This window comes from Aulostomus chinensis, chromosome 5, assembly GCF_037954235.1.
Source record: "Aulostomus chinensis isolate RoL2024-O1b breed Wild chromosome 5, RoL_Achi_v1.0, whole genome shotgun sequence".
NCBI classification, from domain to species: domain Eukaryota; kingdom Metazoa; phylum Chordata; class Actinopteri; order Syngnathiformes; family Aulostomidae; genus Aulostomus; species Aulostomus chinensis.
In genome coordinates, this window is record NC_141324.1 from 21,199,206 (window position 1) to 21,223,025 (window position 23,820).

The window sequence follows — 23,820 nt, forward strand, 5'->3', positions numbered from 1 at the left end:
GTTGAGAAGTAATCTGTAATTTGATGCTTTAGTTAGATTAGTGTATATTTTGTAATGCACTGAATTGCCTTTTTTAACATTAATAAATCCTCAATCCTTTATAATCCTTTATTGTTATGCAGTTACTGATTGAATGTCTTTAACATTGTAAAGTTAATCTCAATGGTAAAAGAAATTTAAATTGACAACATCTAAACGCTGGCTTGAGTGTTGAATTTGATGTTGAAAGTTGGGGAAAGGCTGGAAAGACATGTCTTCTTCTAGGAATTGTACTTCATTGTTGGAGTCCTCAACATAGCATGAAATACGGAAACTAAATCACAAACGTTTGACTTCCAGTTGACGATTATGGGAGCTTGAGCAAGGTTTAAATGCCACTTGAGGCTTTTTCATTTGTATTTTGCAATAGTGCCACCACAAGCAGGCAGTGTAGAGTGAAGTATACTACTTGATCAGCAATTGTGCTGGTACCACTTGCTGCAACATAAAGTGGAAACGAAACCATCCATCCATTTTCTACTTCTTCTTCCTGTTAAGGGTCATGGGGGCTGGAGTCTATCCCAGCAGCCTTCAGGTGAGAGGCAGGGTTCACCCTGGACAGGTCACCAGTCCATCACAGGGCCAACATAGAGACAGACAACCATTCACACTCACAGTCACACCTACGGTCAATTTGGAGTATCAATCAGCCTCGTCCCCTCTTGATGTCTTTGGACTGTGGGAGGAAGCTGGAGTACCAGAGAGAAGTTCAACAGTTCCAAAGAGAGGGCTGTTGACCAGTGACACACAAGGGTTCACCAAACGATTTTGCACATCAAATCTCAAGTCACTTGAACACCTAAGACAAACAAGTGACCCCTCCAATATCATGAATTCCCCAAATCAAGGGGTGTCTTTTGGAGCCCTATTGTAGCGGTAGAGGAGGGCTGAGGGATCAGTTTTTGATTTGACCAACTTTGAATATGCACATGGTGTTTAAAAAATTACATATGATGAAGTTTTACATGAATTTCTGTCTTAAAAGTGAGGGGAAATCAGCTAAATGTGAGAACCGTGGGCTAAATATCCAAATTATATCAGCCAGAACTCTCTAAATTCTACATGACAAGCAAGATATGAAAGGACCCCTCACACATAGTTTAAAAATCCAATTTCCCTGAATTGATTAATTTGTTCAAAAGCTTTGGCTGCATTCAGGAAACACAGACTGTGAATTTATATGGCCTTACTGATGCATTTAACTGTGTAGGATGTACAAGTTTGTGCTGTTTTTTTAGGGGGGGGGGGTATTTACTCTTAAAGCTTTATTGTTTTAGGCAATAAGGACCGTGCGTTTATTCTAGTCCGTTTTTATTGGGTCTCTTGTTTCGTGCACGTCTTTTGTGGGACCCTCCAGCTACCCCCCCGTCCCATCCTTATTTCAGGGGGTGATGGACTGCGTCGTGAGTCAGACCGTACCAAGTGTGGCAAGGAGTGGGGGTGCATTGATTAAGTCCGGGCAGGTTATTGACCGGTTGGGCATCTCCTGTCTGACCATGCACCCACAGCTTGAGGGCCCCTCCATACAACCTCGTCCTTTCCTCAAGCTCCTTCCAGAGATGGTCGGCCAAACCCCGCTGGATATGAGAGCAGAGGGAGACAGTTAACAAGATAATACAACAACAATTCGAACAGAGGCGCAGTGGGCGGACAGCCATTGCTGTTCATAAAGAAAGCGGCGTCTCGGCTGCGCTTCTCTGGAACAACAGCCAGTCAAGCAAAGGGGGGAAAAAGCCACCTGGACTCGCTCTATTGTCTCGGGTTTTTGACTCGGACTGAGTGGATTCTAGCGGGGAAGATGTCTCATCTGCCAGTGTTGTTGGTTTTTTTGCTGCCCGTCCTGTGTAGCATCATCATCACGTGCAGCGCTGGATCCTCAGTATCCTGTAAGTAGGCTAATATGCAGATACACACTAGCTAGCTAACCGAGCTAATTTGATGCCAGTGTGTTGATGATGCCAGGGATGCAAACCACCAGCACCATCTCTTTGTATTAACAGCGTATGTGATGCAAGGGAGGAAAACAAGTACCTGCAAGTGTATCATTAACACATCAATAGCACTTTTACTGAATATATCCTTTACAGTCCACCAAGTGGATTGGTGCTTCACAAGTAAAAAAAAAAAAATTATAAAAAAAATCCTTTCACACTGATTTTGCCGGGTATTACTTTTCAACATCCCGTTTACTAAATTTAATATTAATACACATAAATGGTTCATAACACAATGTAACTCTCTTTAGAAGAGATGTGGCTGATACTTCAGCTTCAATTTACCTTTAACCAGCTGGTACCTGGTTAAATATAACATAAGAAGGAAAGTAAAATTGTAACTGAAAATGAAAATTGCAGAGTTAGAAGTTAAACCATGTTTGTTTTTTACTGGTGTTAAGCTTCTCGACCTCATAATGTGATTAGGGTGACATCACTTGGATGTTGCATTTTTGTCAACTGATGCCACAACCTGCATTCAGCTAAATACTGACCTCCAGACACGTTGAAGACGAGCTGGGGGCCTGTGTGAAGTGGATGTTGGTCACCTCTGAGATATTGCGATCGCTGATATTGGGTGCAGGTGAACACCAAAAAAAGTAAATGTATTTTGACAGGACCTGAGCTGAGGAATAATCAATCAGACTGAATTAATTGGAATGAATCTAGAATCAGATCGAGCCACAACTCTGTCGCAAACCAAGAGGTCATTGTGTTATGCAAAGCTGAAGCCCTGAGTTTATCGTTCCTTGTCATAGAATCAGCATCATGGATATAGAAACAATCTCTGTCTCTTCCGAAATTGCCGAAGCTACAATTGCATTTGTTGCGTCGCTGTGTTTTGACATCATCAGAAGTCTTCATTAATTGTCGGTCTTACACAATCACTAACTTCCTGGTTCTCCCAGTGTCATACTTGTCAAGTTGCCGGTAGTTTCACCTGCATCTTACCTCTATGTAACAGGAAGTACCGATCTTCTTAACTCATCACTTCTGTACTGGACTTTTGGAACGGCGCTGGCGATTACAGGAAGAATATGCTTTTGCATGTGGAACACACTTCAATACAAGCTCCCACACTGATACGCTAATGATGAGAGCAGCAGGGCCGGGTCTGTCCACAAAGCTGAATGTGGAGAATCTTGAATTTTGCTCATTGTTACACCCCAAGTACTCACAGAAAACGGATCAGGATGAATAAAGAAATCAATAAAAATCTGCGTGCGAAGCAGGACGACCCTGTGCTCTGTGGAATTACGCTGTCATCCATTGTGTCGAAGCTCGATATTGGAACAATGATCCTATCAATCATTTTGACCGAGCCGTATGAGGAAGTAAGGTCCAGGTTGAAAAATACTACAGTTTCATTTAAGGTTACATCATTTTTCTTTCTTTCGTTCCCTGAGCAGGTTGACACAGAATCAAGTTAAAAAAATATGAAACAGAAAACACACCATACAATTACATTTCAGATCCCATTCCATGGCATACCTGCGCGTTAGACCCACACATACATAACATAAGAAATCTCAACAGTAGTGAGACAGACGCAAACTCACTGCTTCAGCCCACATCAACTGTGCCAAGCTTCGCTGACAAATTTTTAAAAAATAAGCCTGTCAGTTTCAGGTCGTTGTCAGTCACCTCTCTGTTGGACTGGGTCTAATCTGCTGCCACTGAGCAGCTACCTGGAGCCGTTGGAGAGTTAAGGGCCTTGCTCAAGGGCACAGCAGTGAAGATAACGAGGGCTGGGCCAGTTTATCCTGGGGATTGAACTCGTGACCCTCTGGTCAAAAGCTGGCTTCTCTAACTTCTAGAGAAATGTTTGCCGCTCTAATGGAAACCGCGCTGACGCTCCTGGCCAGTATCGCTCTCAGAACCATCACTGAAGAGCAAGCGAAGACATGAGAATAGAGCTGGAAGTTTAGAGATGTCATCCACAACCGGATCGATTCACACCCAACAGACGAATGCCGATCAAACGAAACGCTAAATCACTATCAGACGATGGAAGAAGGAAGGAAAGGCTGTTATCCACAGTTCGGTTTGTAAATGATGAGATCCCCAAGTACAGGGATGGAGGTGTTCCAGGGGCTGAGAAGAAAGAGGAATGAGTCATGGAACCATAAAAAAGAAATAACGTGTGCTTACTATAAACTTAATACATATGTAATTAAAGGCACAAGCCTTTTTTTTTTTTTTTGCATTAATCAAAGCATTCCCAAACGCTGCACGGGGAGGTGTGTAAACAGCAGTTTATGGTTTGCAGGCAGCGCTCTCCTACACTGTCTCTTTACTCCCCTGACAGTTCCTCTCTATCTGTGCATTGCGGGGAGGGAAAAGTGAATTAGGATTGAAATTTGTATTTACAACCACGAAAAGCAAACGGGCTAAGAAAACCAAGCTATTAGAAGCTGTTAATGATCTCGTCGGCTGTGTGTACAAGAGGCGTTGCAGCATGAGAATGGATTTATATGGACTTCTCCCTCTGGATGTGAGTGGTGTTTTAAGTTATGTACTCAGTTTCAGTATTTAATCATCAGCTAAATACTAAATCCTTTTGGGGGATTTGTGCGCTGTTCATACGCTGTGGTCATACACTCCTGATTTCCTTGCTGCTCCTCAACCTTGGTAAAAAAAAAATCTATTTGTTTTTTTTGTTTTTTGTTTTTTTTTTAGCGCTAACTGGACTGGAAATGGACTCAGGGAAATACTGCATACTGTGCAAATACTCTCAAAATTAGAGCCAGGGCAAGTTTTACAAATGACCAACGCATGGGCTGCCTGTACCTGTATGATGAAGCATGGAGCCAATCAGGGTTTCTTCATGAAAGTTAATTAAATAACCTTCCATCCACTCTCACTCTCACTCTCTCTCTCTCTCTCTCTCTCTCTCTCTCTGTCTGTCTGTCTCTCTCTCTCGTTTTATGAGTACCTTCAACAGGAAAGGTAAAAGAACTGCTAACATGAGGGGACGCTCCTTATTTCAGTTCGGTCCATCCGAATCAAGCCCTTCATAATATTGTCTGAACCATAATGTTACACTCAGCTGGATGGATCCTTATGTTCCCAGCCAAGTGTGCAGTAGATTGGTTAAATGATAGAAAAGAATATTCTTGTACAAAAATGTGTGTGTGTGTGTGCACGTTTGTGCATGTGTGTGTCGGTCAGGTGGGACTGCACAGAAGGAATCTCTCAGCAGTTCTTGAATATTGCAGTTTTATCCTGTATTTCGGATTCTCATACACCCTTGATAGAGAAGTGACCCTTCAGAGTGGAGCCACAAGGGGTCAGGTTGAAATATTTTCTCAGGAAATAGGACACCACTCGGAGTCCTTACATCATCAGTAGCTGATGACAAATTTGTAACACATCAGCGAAGAGTCTCTTGGCACTCCTCGACAGTAACAGTAGCCTACACTCACAACCTGGAAATAGTTCACCGACGTGTAATACCACAGAGGTCGAGGGCCTCTACAGTTGCTGCTATACTGTCCAAAACTCACAGAGGCTGAGCTTCAGTGTAAGGAGGTTTGACTCAAAGGAGGATGTGTGTTATGTGCAAGGAAATACAAGTTCAAAATACAACAGGCATGAACAGCTCTATAGCACACAAAGACACAACACAGCACCCCTATCTAGAGCCAGAATATACCCGCAGTGCAGCACAAGCAGCCGCAGGTAAGTGTAACTGTTAAAGTGATGAGGACACGAGAGCATTTATGCTAGCGCGACCCAGTGAAGCTAAAAACAATGGCTGCTTGATTGAATGTTTCACACTCAAAGCAAAAAAAACAAAACTGCTGTAAACGGCAGTGATGGATATGTCTTGATTAAAATATGTTTGAGAGCTGCGGGAGTGAAAGTTACCCCCCCCCCCCCACACACACACACACACACACACACACACACACAGAGGCATTGCAGGGCCAAGAAATACAATTGATATAAAGCAATGACTGAAAATGTTGATGCCAGATTTAACCTCAACTGTAAAACACTAGTTGCCATGTTCACCCATGAATTTCCTTTTTAGGTACCACTTTATAAATAAGTCTCCCCTTATAAAGGGTTAATAAATGGCTGTAAGTGTGTTATTATTTGAATTGCAAACACTTCATAAACCATTAATTAACTCTCGTAAATGAGTTACAGCCTTTTTTGGCAAGATGTAGACATGCTGTATCACTGCATTTTTTAGCCATCTAGGTAGAAAGATCTGATTGCCTATTTAAAATTAGCTTGATAAAATGTAGTTGTATAACAGTTTACGAGTACAAAACAAACAGAAAAAGCTGTTCGGGTGTGCACTCGCTCCTGGCTCCAGCACTGTTTTCAATTCATATTAATGAAGTGCTGTTTGTTTCCTTCAACTATAACTCTTCATCTGTGTTTGCAGAAACTCAGCATTTCAGCAGCTCTCCTCTCACTGTTGGTGGTCACAGACGAGCTGGTCAGAGCTTTACAGGAGATGCTGAACAAACATTAAACCACCATTAAAACACTAATGATTCTTTGCACTCAGCAGAAATCTTCTGATATGTACAAAGTGCTCCTAGGCATTAAAAAAAACCCTGTCTTTAGCACAGACATCGCCAGATTGTGTTGCGCCAGTTAGGAGGGCTTGAACTGTTTTAAAAATACATTTTGAAGCATGTCCTAACTGCTGAAAGTGGCACCTGTGGACTTGGCAAAACAGACAGAAACATGAAGTGGAACGTTAGCAGAAACTTTCGATTGTGTAGATCCTCTTTTACTCAGGATCCAGCGACAAAGACACACCCTTACCACCGATAGGAACATCACCAGGGCATTGAGCAACGTTACATGCACTGAAATAGATCGCATGGTGTAGAACACGGACCGTCTGCTTTTACATTCCTGTTTCTTTCGTGTGTTCATTTGAACGTGCCACAGTAATTTGAACATGAATGCTTCCTTTAAAATGCTACAAAAACGAAACAAACGAGAGCAGAATACTGTCTGTGGCGAGGCGGGGGGGGGGGGGTCTGAAAGAGCAAATAAGTCCTCCTACAGTTTTTAAATCAACACTGTTTTCTCTCGCTGCTTTCTTGTGCTACCAGATATCACGTAAGTGTGCAACCTTGTCTGGACAAGATGAAATGAGGTAGAGGACGAGGGGACAAAAAGCTGCAAGCACTTTAAAAACCTCTGCAAAACTTCAAAATAAGCCGATGGGAAATGGGTAAACATTTGCTGGCCAAAAGTGCAATGTGTCCATAAATTAATCTTTGACCAGCTTTTAGGGCTATACTTATTTAGCCAGTGGAATTACTGCTGTACTGTTTTAATTTTGTGTGTTTCATCACCATTTCAGTACATAATCACACCATCTGACTAAACCTCACAACTTTCGTACGCAGTGCACAGTTTGTGACCATGTGATCAGCAAGGCTGATTGGCCCTGACTAATCAGGAAACATCTATAAATCTGTCGTTTTTTTCAGTTTTCGGAAATCCAGTGAGCAGAACATTAAACTTGATTTTAAAGATAAAATCAAAAACGTTCATTTGGACGAATGTATTCTAAGAGAACAGGGATTGAACATTTAAAAAAGAAACATAATTAAATTATTTAATCTGGGGTGCTATTGAATCGTCCACTAAAGAGGCAATATACTGTATTTCATATTGTCAAATTATTCTGGAGTGTGTTTTGTTTTCCAGTATTTTTATCAAGCAGATGATCTCTCTCTTGGTCCCTCAACATGCTCAGCTTGTCCTTTTGTTATGCATATGAGGAAGCTCATTAGCATACCCTGCACCTGTCCCACACACACACACACACACACACACGCACACACACACACACACACACACACACACACACACACACACGTGTTATTACACACCTAACAATGATGGCGGCATTGTGACTCCCCCATCCCTATAACATGGCTAACACATGGTTTGTCACGTGGGCAAAAGGGGGAGGGGGTCAGCCTTGAATGATGATGAGTGCTCCTGCAGGATTTCCAGAAATACTGTGAACAAAATCATATTTGTCCTCTTGACCCCTCTGGGTCCTATTTGAAGCTGTATAAATAGACATCTTCTAGACTTATTCAAGTGGAACTGCGTAACAAATATATGACATTATTCTCTCGATATGTTGGACTCTGTGCAGTGAAATGACTGCTGAAGAACGCTGTTTCCCCTTTTAACGTTCCACAGAGCATCAACTCATTCTGTGCATGAGTTTCATTCATTATTTCACAATAAACTAGGAGGTTCAGCCAGTCCACAGACCAGTAAAAGCTGCCACAGTGTCCTACCAGAGGACTGGCTGTGGGTCAGAGTTCCAGTGGGAAAACACCCTGAGCCCGGCTTGTCAAAAGTGCTAAATGTCCTGTTTCCCCACTAAGACAGCAGTGGAGTGTGAGGGTTGTCCCATATACTGTTGGCTGCATCCATCGCCTCTGTCATGTATGAAAGACTGGCACAGTTACCAGGCGTGGTTCTCAGAGGAAGAGCACTGGTATAACGGTCGCATGCGTCGCTGTTGAAGTCCTTGCTTCTGTCTCGCTTCGTGCTCAAGTGTAGCGTGTCAGGAATTAGCAGGTGAAGCCATTTTCCAATTATTACAAGCTCACAACAGTTCTGCATATCCAGCACAAATTGTACAATGTCGATTAAGCCTTGATGGCTAGAAGAATAGTTTCCTTCACTCATACACAAAAACAAAAGCACACATTAAATAGATCAACCTTGGTGCATGATAGGAAATTCCTGGTTGCTGGAGTACAATATGAGGTCCTGTCTGTGTCATTGTCCCTTTGTGCAGTTGGGCTGTAAATGTGTATTTTTTTCATCTCATGGTGTGAATGAGTTGGGGGGTGAACAAGTCTGGCAAAACCTCTGGCTCTCTTTCCCTTATGTGGAGTTTATAGACTGAATGCTATCACGATGACAAAGCCTGTGTGTTGTTTTGATGAGTCACACAATCCAACATGTGAATCATGCATTAGAAAATAAACCCAGAGCCCCAAAAAAATGAATTGATCAGCATATACGACTGACTGATTATTTTTTGGGTTGCAAAACTGAAATGCTGATGCTTTGCAGGTAAAAGGCGTGCAATGGTCAGCACTGTCCCCTCACAGCAAGAAGGTTCTGGGTTTGAGCCCCGGCTCCGGGGTCTCTCTGTGTGGAGTCTCCATGTTCTCCCTGTTCCTGTGTGGGTTCTCTCTGGTACTCCAGCTTCCTCCCACAGTCCAAAGACATCAAGAGGGGATGAGGCTGATTGATACTCTAAATTGACTGTAGGTGTGACTGTGAGTGTGAATGGTTGTCTGTCTCTATGTGTTGGCCACCCCAGGCCACCCTGGCAGGGCCAACATCCTCATGACCCATCCAGGGTGAACCTGAAGGCAGCTAGGATAGGCTCCAGGCCTCCCGCAACCCTTAACAGGATAAATGGTAGAAGATGGATGAATGGATGAATGGATGGATGGATGGATGGATTGGCTTACCGGTAAATTTGACCTGGCAGTAGGAGACCAGTCTGACTAGACTGTTTGCTGTGTCTGTCTGTGTGTCTCTCAGGGAAGTGTGAGGACAGCCTGGCTACTCCTCTTCCCTACAGCTCCTTCACCAGTTCATCCTCGTACGGTCGAGCGTATGGAGCTGGTTACGCCAAACTCAATCGGAAACAAGGTATGACTTCTGTGGGTGTTTGAGATCAAATATTAAGAAGATTCAGTTAAATGGGAACATGAATGAATTCTTTTTTTTTTTGAATTTTGTTCCAAATGTTCCTTATATGCAAATCTTCCTTCCTTCCACTATACCCATGTGACTAGGAGCTGGAGGCTGGTCACCCTTGGATACAGATCATTACCAGTGGTTACAGGTGGACTTGGGGTCCAGGAAGCAGGTGGTTGCCATAGCGACACAGGGTCGCTATGGTAGCTCTGACTGGACCAGCAAATATCGACTGCTTTACAGTGATACACAGAAAAACTGGAGGCCTTATCTACAAGACGGAAACATCTGGGTGAGGAACATGTCCATACTTTGCTTTGAACCCCCTTATAGTTCAACTAAAATGTATAAAACAGACAGCTGGAATTTGTGAAACGCCAGAATCAGTCGAATATGATTTCAGAATCATGGCGTTGTTGTTGCTGGTCATTTACAGAGCTGGGCTTGGATTGTTTTTTTTTTTACCTTATTCCAGAACTGACAATATTCTGACTAATAAGGAAAATGAATAATCCATTAATCAAGTCATTTTGTGTACATGGTGCACTATCCCAACAAGTTATCCCACAGTAAGCGTGTATTTTCTGTTTGGCTAGTTCTCTTAAATAAATACCATAAAAAACACACTTCTAAATCTGCCTAGTTTCTTAGCCTCATTTTTCCATCTGTAGGAGAATTCTCTCCCCAGATGTGGATGAACAGATAGAACAGATAAGGACGTTATGTAGCCACCTCTTGCTCTTATGCAATGAGAAAAAGCATCGAAGTGGATGTTACTGGTTTTTGGTGGTAGGACCTTTATACTATATTTCTTTAACAAAATTCTCGAAATGTTTCCCCCAAAAATTCTTGAAAACCTTTTAGATGGAAGCTGTTCCACTGACATTCTTAGCATTGTAGGACCCAACCAAACCTGCCCCAGAATGTATTGTAATTTGTCTGTGCCTCTGTCTGGTATCACTCAGACGTTTGAGGGGAACGTGAACGCCGAGGGGGTGGTCCGCTATGAGCTGCAGCATGCTATTCTGGCTCGCTACATCCGCTTCATCCCCTTGGAAAAAAGCAGGGAGGGACGAATCGGCGTACGTCTGGAGCTCTACGGCTGCTCATACTGTGAGTATATGTTGAGAAGACAAGAGGCAAGGCTCCACCAACCTCTGTTTAGTGTTTTATCAAAGTTTCATCTGTGTGAGATGCCCTGGAGATTTTTGGTCTGTAATCTTCTTTATTGACATAATATGGATTTACCCAACACAAGAATTTTCCACATTTCACAACAAGTCAGACTTATGTCGCCTTTTAGGAATAGAAAATGAAATTGAGCCACTCTCAGTGACTCAGATATTTGGAATGTGTGTGTAATGGAGGCTTTGTCTGCAGCACAGGGCCTGCACAGTTTTCAGAATGTATCCCACTGCTTATGACTGTTATCAACTCTGATCAGGACTATTTCTTCTTTTTTTGGGGCATCCAGGGGCAGATGTGATCAGTTTTGACGGTCATGGCATCATCTCCTACCGCTTCAGGAGTAAAAAGATGAAGATCGTGAAGGATGTCATCTCCCTGAAGTTCAGAACGATGGCTGGTGAAGGGGTGCTGCTCCACGGGGAGGGTCAGCAGGGAGACTACATTTCCCTGGAGCTACGCAACGCAAGACTGCAGCTCAGCTACAACCTTGGTGGGCCTTCATCCAATCTGTGTAGTTCCACTGACAGCAAAAGCCTTGCACATATCCAAGGGCCTTTATTATCTACTTTTAAACTTGAAAAATGTTTTATTTACAAGCTGCTGGTCTGTGTGGTTTGTTCTTCTCTGTCCAGGCAGTAACCAGTATGGCTCAATCCAGGGTCACACCTCTGTGACCAGTGGGAGTTTGCTGGATGATGATCACTGGCACTCAGTGGTGATAGAACGTTACCGGAGGAATGTCAACTTCACACTGGATCACCACGTTCATCAGTTCAGGACCAATGGGGAGTTTGACCACCTGGACCTGGACTATGAGGTACAGACTCTCCGATATAAAGCAGAGATGTCACAGCACAAGGACAGAATATGTCCACCGCTGAACCTCATGTAGGAAATACTAGAACATTAAGATGAGAATACACAAGTGTTCTAACGTGAGGCTCGGTGTCACCCGGTTATTGTTCTTCGCTCTGCTGTGCGTCCTTAGATCAGTTTCGGAGGGCTGCCCTCATCAGCTAAGTCGAGCTCCGGTGGTAGAGAGAATTTTGTGGGCTGCATGGAGGGAATCACTTACAACGGAGAAAACATCACTAACTTGGCCCGCAGGAGGAAGGTGGACACATCCAGCTTTGTAAGTCATCAGTCTGTGTGTGTGTGTGTGTGTGTGTGTGTCAGAGATCTGCTTTACATTATGTTACCTCTTTCTGTCTGTCTTCTTGGCTGATAATGTTACTAAGAATGTTTTCATCGGAGTTACCAGTTCACTTTTGGCTTTACAAATATAAGTTTGATATAAAAAAAAAAGATCATTGTGTGACCTTTTTCACCCCTGCTGAGTTTGCATGCCTGATTCCTTTCCACATAATCAGTCCTTTCATAGAAAATATTGATCGGTATTGATTCTCTCCTAATGTCCATGTCTCTCTTCCTCTCATCGTAGCGTAACTTGACATTCTCGTGTGCTGAGTCCAACTCCTTCCCCGTCTTTTTCAACTCCACGTCTTTCCTGCGGCTTCCTGGTCAGAGCAACAGCGACGCCCTGTCAGTCAGTCTGTCTTTCAGGACGTGGAACCCTAATGGGCTCCTTATGTTCACGGCGCTGGCTGATGGCTGGGTGGAGGTGGCGCTGACAGAGGGAAGGATCACAGTTTACATGAATGTGACACAGAGAATGACCAACGCTCACATGGACATCTCATCAGGTGAGATCAGCTCGTCGGCCTGAATAGTTCAGCAAGCCACCAATAGTTTAGCTCCAGATTTAATGATGCTGCTCCTCTTGAAGTTCAGAAAGTAAAGCAAAGCTTTTACACACTTGTGGAGCAGCAGGTGCAACATTGAAGACCCCAAGTTAACTACAATAGGGAAAAAGAAACTCCTCCACAGCTTCAAAGATGCTCCTGCTGAGTGTGATATTTATTATGAGATCATTTTTAATGTTTCTGACATGATATTCAATTTGAGACTTTGTCAATCTTCTTGTTTATTCTGTATAATTTTTCTAGTCTTGTTTCATCTTTATTAAATCTCTCTCATCTCTTCTGCAAGAGAATGACACTGTTTTTATCTTTCCTCTCAAAGTTGCCGAACTGCATCATGTTTCTTTTCTTTTTTTTTTAACCATCAGGTTTCGGATTGAACGATGGCCAGTGGCACAGTGTCCATCTGAATGCACTGGAGTACTACGCTATGCTAACAGTGGATGGAGATGAGGCATCCACAGTCAGAGCAGCCATCCCCATGTACATCCAGACTGGTGGAACATACTACTTTGGAGGTGATGAACTCTAAAAAGATTACCAACAATTCATATAATTTTATTTGATAGTTTCTTTGACCAGGAGGAGAACACGTTGCCATTTGATGGACTGAAAAATATCAGTTATAGTTGCTTATTGACAAAAATTGAAATAAGAAATAAAGTATGCATTTTTACATTGTGAAGACTGCGTCGAATAGATACTTAGGCTCTTATGTTTGACCGTGATAACTGTGCTAATGGAAATCTGAAAGAACACAGAGGCAAACTAGGACAGGTTAAGAACAGAGGATAGTTCAGGCCGTCAGTACGCATCAGTGGTACTCCAAACGTTGTAACTTAACCAAACTTGACTCCTGTTTGTCTCCAGGTTACTTCCCTCACACTATCAGCCAATCACTTCAGCGCTCCTTCCAGGGCTGCATGCAGATGATCCACATAGACGACCATTTGGTTGACCTCAGGGCTGTGGAGCAAGGTCTCATCGGAACCTTTGAAAATGTCAGCCTGGATATGTGTGCCATCGTAGACCGGTATACAACTACACTATACTGTCGCCCAAGCAGCCCAAGGTCTCATTTCTGTGCTATCTCTTTAAATATTCAGAATTTTAATTCCACTGTTCAACTCTGGGTCATGTCAGGTGTGTTCCTAACCACTGTGAGCACGGTGCTCGCTGTTCCCAGACATGGGATTCGTTCAGCTGCAACTGTAGTGGCACCGGATACACTGGAGCCACCTGCCATACTTGTAAGAGCATGTGTATACACACACACACACACACACACACACACACACACATTCACACACTCTTCTGCATAGTACGTTTTGTCGGCTGAGCAGTGTGCTGTGTTTCCTCTGTAGCCATGTATCAGCAGTCCTGTGAGGACTACAAGCACCAGGGTAAGAGTTCCGGGACCTACTGGATCGACCCAGATGGCAGCGGCTCTATTGAGCCTTTCAGAGTCAACTGTGACATGACAGGTGAGGTGTCCCAGTGAGACAGATGAGCAGTTGATCTGTTACATTTTCTCATGCGGATCTGGCTGACACGGTATTTTCTCAACTACTTCCAACACTTTCCTGTAGGAGCTCCAGTTACTCCACTCCACCTCCACCTTGGAGACAATTAACATGATACTTTCTGGTGTTTTAGAGGAAAAGGTCTGGACCACATTGAAGAACAACCTCTCTCCTCAGACGTCAGTCACCAGTGCAGACCAGGAGGGGAAGGCTGCGCTTCAGATCACTTATAATGTGACCGATGAGCAGGTACAGTGTATTACCTCATTACTCTGTTTGGGTTCAGTTCGAGCTGGAGTTTCTTTTGTTTTGTTTTGTTGTTGCTTTGAAGTAGAAAAAAATATTAGTAAATGAAAGTTTTCTGTAAATGTATGAACAGATATAAACATATTTAATATAGTTCTATGGACGGTTGAATTGTGTCAAATTTTTTACAACTTTAAACCTTCCACTATCACTAGCAGATTCAGCTCTGAACAAAAGGATGCCCTCGGAATGGGGATGCACTGTGCCACGTGCACAACGGCTAAGTTTAAGTGGATTCTGGGGATATAAAAGCAGAAAGCTAAGATTCTTCTTACACGGGCTCAACCACAACATTGAATGAAGTTAAACATTTACAATATATTGATTTAAAGCAAAACTTATCCCAAAAAGGGTTTTTTGTCTTTCAAGTACTCACGATCAGGTATCTTGAGCTCTGCTGCCTCACTTATTTGTGACTGTAGAATGCAGAAAGAGCCAGGCATGTATATTTAGCTCGAAGCTAACGGCGCCCCTCAGTCATCAACTACAGACAACAGCAAAATGGTCTGGAAATGTCTGTTTATAAAACCGAGAACGAAGCATCAGTTGAACTGCAACCGTGGAGGCGTGGAATCAAAGAACAGTCCCATTCTCCTCTACATGTTTGGGTCTTCAGGTGTTGTCGATCACCAGCAACGCAGAGAAGTGTGAGCAATATGTCGCCTACGCCTGCCGAATGTCTCGTCTGCTCAACACTCCAGGTAACGTACGCTTAGAAATGACAAAAAAATCAGTTTCTTTTTACTCCACTCTATTTATTTATGGCTATATTTTCTAGATTAAAATGTTCTATGAAGCACAGTTTCAGATGGGGCCCCTTGTTACACTTTGTTTCTCTAATAATTGTTCTTTTAATATTTTCCTGTATTCTTCTCATGGTTTAAACTTCTTCTTATTCCACTTTCAAAGCCTTATTTTCAAAATAAGGCAGATCCCGGAAATTGTTCTCACTAAAGTGATCTAAAACAGTTGTTGCTTTGACTCCCAGATGGGGTACCCTTCACCTGGTGGATAGGAAGAGCCAATGAGCGTCATTCTTACTGGGGAGGTTCAGGACCAGGGATACAGAAATGTTCCTGTGGTATTGAACACAACTGCACTGACCCCAAACACTTCTGCAACTGTGACGCTGACCTGCGCTCATGGTGAGTGCGCTCTGACTATACCTGACAAACTAATATACAGAGGTTGTGCACTGACTTTAGAACAGTGACTCACATTATTTATGTCTGTAATGACCTGTACTTCTGTAATATAGGACAATATTTAGTTTGTAACAAGACTTTATGTGTTATTGAGGTCCCTGTGGTTCATGGGGGTGAAAGAGTTCCTCAAATGATTGTAGATGAGTTGGCCAAAATACCAGAAATGCTTCTCAACACTGCTGCAAACTGTGTTTAATCCAGGTATTTCAGCACCTCTTTAACAGTGCTGTCTGTATGCTTGGCAAAAAGAAGAGAGTTTTGTATTTATTAATAGGAAATTTGTGTTTTCAAAATGCCAATATTTAGGGTCGACGTGTGGGTCACCCTGCAGAATTCCCCCCGCTTCACCCTATCAAACAAGGTTGCGACGATGATCAAACAGCAATCACCACTCACTCTCCGTGTTTGCATATTTATGAAATCCCTGTGAGTTGCTGCTCATGTTGCTCTGTGCGCGTGCGTGTGCATATGTGCGCGCATGCGTGTGTTTGTGAACAGGAAGGAGGATGCAGGCTTGTTGGTGTATAAGGACCATTTACCAGTCAGGCAGGTTGTGGTTGGGGATACACGCAGAGCTGGATCTGAGGCCAAACTGACAGTAGGGCCCCTCAGATGCCAGGGTGACAGTGAGTGTTTCTCACACTCACACACACACACTCACACACACACACACACACACACACACAGAGTTAGAAATCTAAAATATATTTCCTGTTAAAAATTTCACTCTAAAAATAATATCGCTGTTGCTTTTGAAGGGAACTACTGGAACGCGGCGTCCTTCACCAGTCCTGCCACCTACATCCACTTCTCTTCCTTCAGAGGAGACACCAGCACTGACATCTCCTTCTACTTTAAGACCTCTTCCAATCATGGAGTCTTTCTGGAGAATGTTGGAACCACCGATTTCCTTCACATTGAACTCAGAGGTTTGTATGTGTGCACCAGGCAAAAGTTCTTAAGGACAGTTCCACATAACGGATGTTGGGGGGGGGGGGGGGGGTGATGCTGGGTGCTGATTGTCTTGGTTAACCAGAATTGACCTCCTGTGATGGTTTGTTGAATTTTGTTTACCCAACATAATGAGGAAATGCTGCGTTTTGTTTCATGTGATTCACAGAAATGTTGAAGAACTTTTCTTCCTAAAACCAGCTAGTAGCCTGATGCTTATCAATGTGCAACCATTTACTTGTGCGAATATAAAATGCATTTAATTTAGTCTGACCAGAATGAGGCATGGCACTAACCAGAGGCAGGGATAACACACAGGGATAAAAAAGAAGAAGAGAGTTTTGTATTTATTAATAAGAAATTTCTATTTTATGTTCAGAGATATTTTGAGTGTTGTAGAAAACCATAGAGGGGAGCTTTCCAAAGTTGCTCATGTTTTCTTGTCATCTTGTTGCTACCAGGAGGTTCGGTGGTCTCTTTCTCCTTCGACGTGGGCAGTGAGCGAATGGAGCTCAGCGTCCGCTCGCCGGTGCCGTTGAACAATGACCAATGGCATCGTGTTGAGGCTGAGAAGAACATCAAGGAGGCAGTGCTACAGCTCAATGGACAGTACAGAGAGGTCAGACTCACCCCCCCACAAGGACACACCAAACTGGAGTTCTACAGTGACCTATATGTCGGTAAGAGACACACACACACACCCCTCTTCAGTCTTCCTCTTCCATTCTTTCTTTATCTTCAATTATGTCTTGTTCGTCAGGTGCCTCAGGCGGTCAGAGGGGTTTCCTGGGATGCATGCGCTCTCTGAGGATAAATGGCATGACCTATGACCTGGAGGAGAGGGCAAAGGTGACTCCAGGGGTAAATCCAGGCTGCCAGGGTCACTGCAGCAGCTACGGGATGCATTGCAGGAATGGCGGGAAGTGCGTGGAGCAGTATAATGGCTACTCCTGTGACTGCTCCCTGACAGCGTACGATGGACCTTTCTGCACTGAAGGTAGTCTCCACCACTGGATTAGAAAAGATTACATCAAGTTTGACCACATGAAGCAGCCAACCCTTTCTTCTTCTGTGTACGTGTCAGATGTTGGCGGCTACTTCGACACGGGAACGCTGGTGCGTTATGACTTCTTGCCAGAGACGGGACCTTCTGTGTCGCAGGAGGTGAAGAAACTTTCAGGTGTTGGTGTTCTCAGTGAGGCCAACCTGACTCAGGAGGAGCTGGTCTTCAGCTTTAGCACCTCCAATTCTCCCAGCATCCTGGTCTACATCAGCTCTAGGACTCAGGACTACTTGGCTGTGGTGCTCAGACACAACGGTGGGTTCACCACCAATATACCTGATTTTATTTTTTTTTATTTGTTAGTTTTATACAAAGATACATTTTATGAAAATTATTATCCCTCATTAACATGTGCTGTGTCCATACGTGTGCCCAGGCACTCTCCAGATCCGCTACAGACTCGGGGGTCTAACGGAACCCTACACCATAGATGTGGACCATCGTAACATGGCCAATGGACAGCCACACTCAGTCAACATAACCCGGAATTTACGGGAGATACGACTACAGGTTAGTGTACTATTACTGTGGATGTAGTAGTACCTGAAGCAGTAGTTCCTTAGCACCAATGTAAGTTCAGGCTCAGGTTTACTCCACTTCTACTGCTGCTACTATTAAAACTACTGCTACTACTTCTACTGAATCTGGCAAAACAAAAATAAAAAATGTTGCAACCCATAAATGTCAAAAATTACACAGGTTCAAATCCTGCATTTTTTTCAGGAAATAGGAATGTAATCAAACAACCATTCTTGACTGAGGCTTGTCAAGAAGCAGGCCCTTCATCAGTTATTTGTGACTCGAGAATGCAGAAAGAGCCAGGCTCACACTGGAAGATGAAGAGTTCTCTGTGTTATGGGAGATGAAATCACAAGCTTTGCTTTGTTCCGTCCTTATTATCCAGCTGGACCACTATCCAGTATCCACATACACTCTCCCCGAGGCTTCCGACACCGAGTTCAACATAGTCAAAAGTATCTTTTTGGGAAAAGTCTTTGGTAAGTAAATACGTTTGATTGTGTGCTCACTATTGGCGGTATTTGGAGTTTTTGATCCTGTCTACATAGTGTAAACACTGTATTGCCTCAAACACTAGCTGGGGACTTTATTTAGCTGAGTTGTAGAGTGCGCCCAAGTCTTGAAGTGGTCTGATTGTTGGATCCATCGGTTCTTCTGTCTCACAGAAACAGGCCAGATTGACCCCATCTTGATCGAGAGGTACAACACACCGGGCTTTGTGGGCTGTCTATCAAGAGTACAGTTCAACAGTGTGGCTCCGCTGAAGGCTGCTCTGCGCTCCGGCCTGGCAGCACCGGTCAGCACCCACGGAATCCTGGTCCCATCCAACTGTGGAGCGTCTCCCCTCACCATCTCTCCCATGGTCTCGGCAAGTGACCCCTGGCACATAGAAGCTGGTAAGTATACAAACACAGTCAAAAATCCCCCAAAATAGATCAGTTTACATTTGAATGAAACAAGCGAATGTTTATTTTGCTCTCAGCTGGAGCCGTTTTCCCCTTCAGTGAGGACAAGGCCAGCGGTGACGGGGTGGATCGCAATTCTGCCATAATTGGAGGTAAAACTCATCTGTCGGCTCCACACATAGCGGGAACAGCTGCGACCACGCTGTCCCACATAATGATGATCTCAATCAACACACAGAGGACACAGTCAGTAGCAGCCTACAGAATCAGAACACGCTCATCTTTCTGAGTTACCTCAGATTACACTTGGCCTCAAAACGCATCTCGCGCAAACAAACACCTGCATTATTTCCAGTTTTACCTGACAGTTGGATTCATGACCAACTCACATAGATATGTTGCTCAGATATGGAGATAATGAAATAAAGTATCCATATAAGGTTCATTTCTCATGAATTTAGAACACTTACTTTTGTTTACGATGACCTGCCTAGTTTATTTCAGCTGATCACAGAGGAAAACAGAGGCATTGACTGATGCGAGAGAAAAATAAACTTTTACCCAGCCAGGAGCAGCACAGCAATATTTTTCCGATGTTTATTATGTCAGAAATTAGAAGCAGCAAAGAGAAAAATCTAAATAATATACATTGATTCTATTTCTTGGCATGTTGGTGTGGTCAAAAAGTGGGTTTAGTTCGATAGGACCCAGTTGCCCCATTGGATGACATGATCGCGTGCTCTGGAGCTGCAGGCGGATCGGGCCCTGCTCCAGACTGAAGTAGTTCTACAAACGGTTATTTTCATCACTCACTTGGACTAAAAAGTAAGAAGAATAAGGTCCAGGTCAGCAGAAACGGAAGTTGCCATGTAAGAGCATCCAACCTGTCAACTTTCCACTCAGCAATTATAACTTTTTGCCTGAACTTATTGTTTTCAGGCATCATCGCCATGGTGATCTTCACCGTTTTGTGCATCATGGTGTTCGTCATCCGTCACATGTTCCGTCATAAAGGCTCCTACCACACAAATGAAGCCAAAGGAGCCGAGTCAGCAGACTGTGCCGACGCAGCCATCATCGTCAATGACCCGGCGTTCACCGAAACAATCGACGAGAGCAAGAAGGAGTGGTTCATCTGAGTGCCCCCCCCTTCACCCCCCACCCCCTTCTCAACAACATGGACTCATGACTTTAGGATGTATGTAGTTTTCTAAGCATAGGGAGTAGTACTGATCTGATGGAGCCTCCGAGACTTGTCAATGGCTTCTTCTTCTTCAAATATTTTATGGACAATGGACACCATGACATTACAATGGCTGCCTGGCAGAGCCTGTGCAGAGATGTGACGTGGTTTATTTTAACTTAATTTATAATGAACTGTGTGACAGGATGACAGCCTTCAGATTTTGTCAAGGACAGTGCCATCAAGTTCCAGGCCTCGGGCGTGTGAGTAGAGCCAAGATGTGAGTGTGCTCATAAGCTTTTGTTTTTAGGACGGGTTTTATATCGTTTGCATAATCTATTTAAGTCCTATATTTTTCCTAAGTTATATGTTTGCCTTTATTTATTTAAATTGATTCATATCCTTATGCCTTCTTAAGATGTGCTGTTATTTCAGTTATATAATATGCTCCCCGGCCAAAAAAAAACCCAATCGCCACCTGAGTGTAATTAAGCAACTAGGTACTAACCTTCTATTGGATAATTACTGCATGGGTGATTAGCTTTCAGCTGGCAACAAGTTCTTTAACCCCAACGCAATGAGTAGCTTCTCATTTCTTAAACAACCATGTCGAAAAACACATCCTGTGGTTGTGGAAGAGGTCTGTTTGAGAGGGGTCAAATCGATGGCATGCATCAAGCAGAGAAAGCAAGTAAGGAGATTGCAGAAGCCGCTAAAACTGGGTTAAGAACTGGAAGGACACTGTGGAACCATCATCTTTGAGGAAGACGTGGTTGGGGGGAAAAAAATCCAGATTAATTATTATCAGCGATCACTTAAAGGATTGGTGAAATCAAATGAAAGAAACACAACAGTAGAAGTCAGGGCAGTGTTTAACAGTGGAAGTAAGAGCATTTCCAGTGTGAAGGGAGCTGAAGGGATTGGGACTGAACAGCTGTGTAGTCTGAAGAAAACCACATCAGTGACGCTGACCGGAAAACAAGGCTTCAATTTGTAAGGGAGCATAAAGATTGGACTCTGGAGCAATGGATGGTCATGTGATCTGATGAGTGCAGATTTCCCCTGTTCCAGAGTGATGGGCGCATCAGGGTATGAAGAGAGGCAGATGAAGTGGTGCCTACTGTACCAGCCTGTGGGTGCAGTGCTATGATCTGGGGGGTGCTGCTGTTGGTCTGGTCTCTGTTCATTAACATTATGTGCCCAAAGAATGAGCTCAGCTGACGACCTGAATATACTGAATGAGCAGGCTCTTCAAATTCTCCCATCATCAATACAAGATCCTGCTGAGAACATTGATGTAACACTGGATGGGAATAAATCTTGTGACATTGCAGAAACTTAAAGAAAACAATTCCACAGCAAACGCCAGCCGTGATAAAAGCGAAAGGTGGTCCAAAGAAATATTAGAGTGTGTGACCTTTTTTTTTTGGCTTGGCAGTGTTATTAGTAAATTATAGCGGGGAGTGTTTGCTGTTGTAGCAATGCTTATAAAAGTTTTGGATTTGTTTTGACTCTCATGTTTAATCAGTTGCCTTATTTATATTTATGTATTCTTATGTCTGAAACCTTGAGTGTGTGTGTGTGTGTGTGTGTGTGTGTGTGTGTGTGTGTGTGTGTGTGTGTGTGTGTGTGTGTGTGTGTGTGTATTGGCTTGCTAGCCATGTAGCCATGACTTTATCAGTATCATTTGAACGAGAGGAAAGGAAAATGTCACGCTTCTTATTTGTGCATCTACATAACTGACTGTCTCTTAATGACTTTATGGCATTAATTGTTGATTCTTTTATTACTTTCTACTGTTTGTGCTGCCAAATGTGTTCAGATTTGAAGGATGTACAGAGTCCTCTCAGTCCTCAAGACTGGGACAGAGGTTTCCTTTTGTAGAAATTGCAGCACATGACAATGTAAAAAAAAAAAAGAAGTGAAAAACCCGAATAGCAGTCAAAGGAATATTCCATCTTTTTTCATCTGGCATCTTTGCCGATGTCAGGAAGATTACATTCATCTCTGTGCATCTTGTACAGAAGTGGATGACCAATTTAAGTCTTGCTGTAATTTATTTGCTTGTTTATTTAACATCACTATGCAGTCTTTTTTCACAAAGGTAGTCCTGTACTGGTACCTAATCTTGAACCAGTTCTAATTTGACGGTTAAAGAACTGGTTCTGGGTGTGTTTACATCAATGGGATTCTTTTGGTCAATTAAAACCAGGGTCGAAGAAAAAAAAGAGAAACACCCTTTAGCATCACCATGTGTTCCCTCAAACAAAAAAACAACCTGATTTTAATTTTGGATTTCAAATTATTGCAAAAAAAAAATATTTTTGGCAAGATATTGTTCACAAATGAACACCACTTTTAAGTATAAATGCCGTCTATAAATTTGTTAATCTAATGTGAAGCTATTTTTGCTATTTTATCATCACTACAACCTCTGTAACAGTCTGTACAGTATTAACTGACACATTTGATGCCCTAGAACCTAATGTTAAACTAGCATAAGCAGACCTTTGAGACTAGGTAGCCGTGTGTTAGCAACGATGCTAACTTATTCAATCCTGCTGCACCACTCAATACGGTGATAAAATAACAACACCTCTTTTGATACCTAACAAAATGTACATAATCAGACTGGGGTGAGCGATAGTGAAGACCACGGACCTGTAACTACAGGAGTTGTTTCACCTGGTTCTGGTCTTTTTGCTATGCTAGACTCAAGGCTACTCTCAAGACTCAGCACTACTTGATGTCCCATTATGAAATTGGATGAAAAAGAGGAAACGTCACTAAAACTCTCCTGTAACTGTTCGTAACACAGCAAGAAATCGTTTGTTTGTCCTTCAGAGGTCACCTTCAGGTCACCCTCCTTAGGAAGAGATAATGATTTACCCTGCAGTAGGTTTCCTCTGTCTGGTTGAACTTGAGGATTTAACTCGTGAGGCAGGTGTTGAGGACCGAAACCAGCTTCTCCCCGGTTACTTGCACTCCTGTCTCGACTCTTTGGATGGACTGAAAGGACTCCTGGAACCTTTAAAAAAACTGGCCGATGTCTTTACATTTCATGGAGAAGGGCGAGAATGTTTGGTACCCACATACAAACTCTGGCTTACATCCTGACATTTGATTGTATTGCATTTCTATTTCTCTTGACTGCACCACAATGTAATGGCATGCTGTTTGAACCATGTTTCTGTTTGATAAAGCACTGTAGCATCTTAGCGCCTCTCTCATCATGTCGTCTGTACAAAACGTTGCCTGTTTTCTTTTTGATTTCCCATTATAACCCCCCCCCCCCCCCCCACCCCCACTCGTGCCTTTCAAATTGTCTTGAAAAATCTGGATCATCCTCTTGGAATTGGATTAGAATTTTAGTGAAGTGAGTAGCTACCTTACACAGCTTCATATCAGATTTAGATTTCTTTTTCTCTGAATCTAGGGGATTAACTAATCAATTAACTC

General features: G+C 43.1%; 1 protein-coding gene across 1 annotated transcript; it reads left to right on the forward strand.

Annotated features, from left to right (window-relative positions):
• The first annotated feature begins 1,488 nt into the window (after positions 1–1,488).
• Positions 1,489–23,579, forward strand: cntnap2b (contactin associated protein 2b). The gene is made up of 25 exons (XM_086203859.1): positions 1,489–1,925; positions 9,600–9,710; positions 9,857–10,050; positions 10,724–10,871; positions 11,233–11,436; positions 11,579–11,763; positions 11,935–12,078; positions 12,388–12,649; positions 13,075–13,224; positions 13,577–13,739; positions 13,850–13,956; positions 14,071–14,190; positions 14,363–14,478; positions 15,152–15,236; positions 15,524–15,680; positions 16,239–16,366; positions 16,499–16,669; positions 17,153–17,371; positions 17,452–17,688; positions 17,776–18,009; positions 18,131–18,264; positions 18,659–18,752; positions 18,939–19,169; positions 19,256–19,330; positions 20,118–23,579. The coding sequence occupies exons 1-25, from the start codon at positions 1,838–1,840 to the stop codon at positions 20,315–20,317; spliced, it is 3,957 nt and encodes a 1,318-aa protein (XP_086059985.1). The 5' UTR covers positions 1,489–1,837; the 3' UTR covers positions 20,318–23,579.
• Positions 23,580–23,820: the final 241 nt, after the last annotated feature.

Coding starts and splice junctions, on each gene's coding strand:
- cntnap2b (XM_086203859.1), top strand. CDS start 1,838: ATGTCTCATCTGCCAGTGTTGTTGGTTTTTTTGCTGCCCGTCCTGTGT. Junction 18,010..18,130: donor TGTGGTGCTCAGACACAACG/GTGGGTTCACCA, acceptor ACGTGTGCCCAG/GCACTCTCCAGATCCGCTAC. Junction 18,265..18,658: donor TACGGGAGATACGACTACAG/GTTAGTGTACTA, acceptor CTTATTATCCAG/CTGGACCACTATCCAGTATC.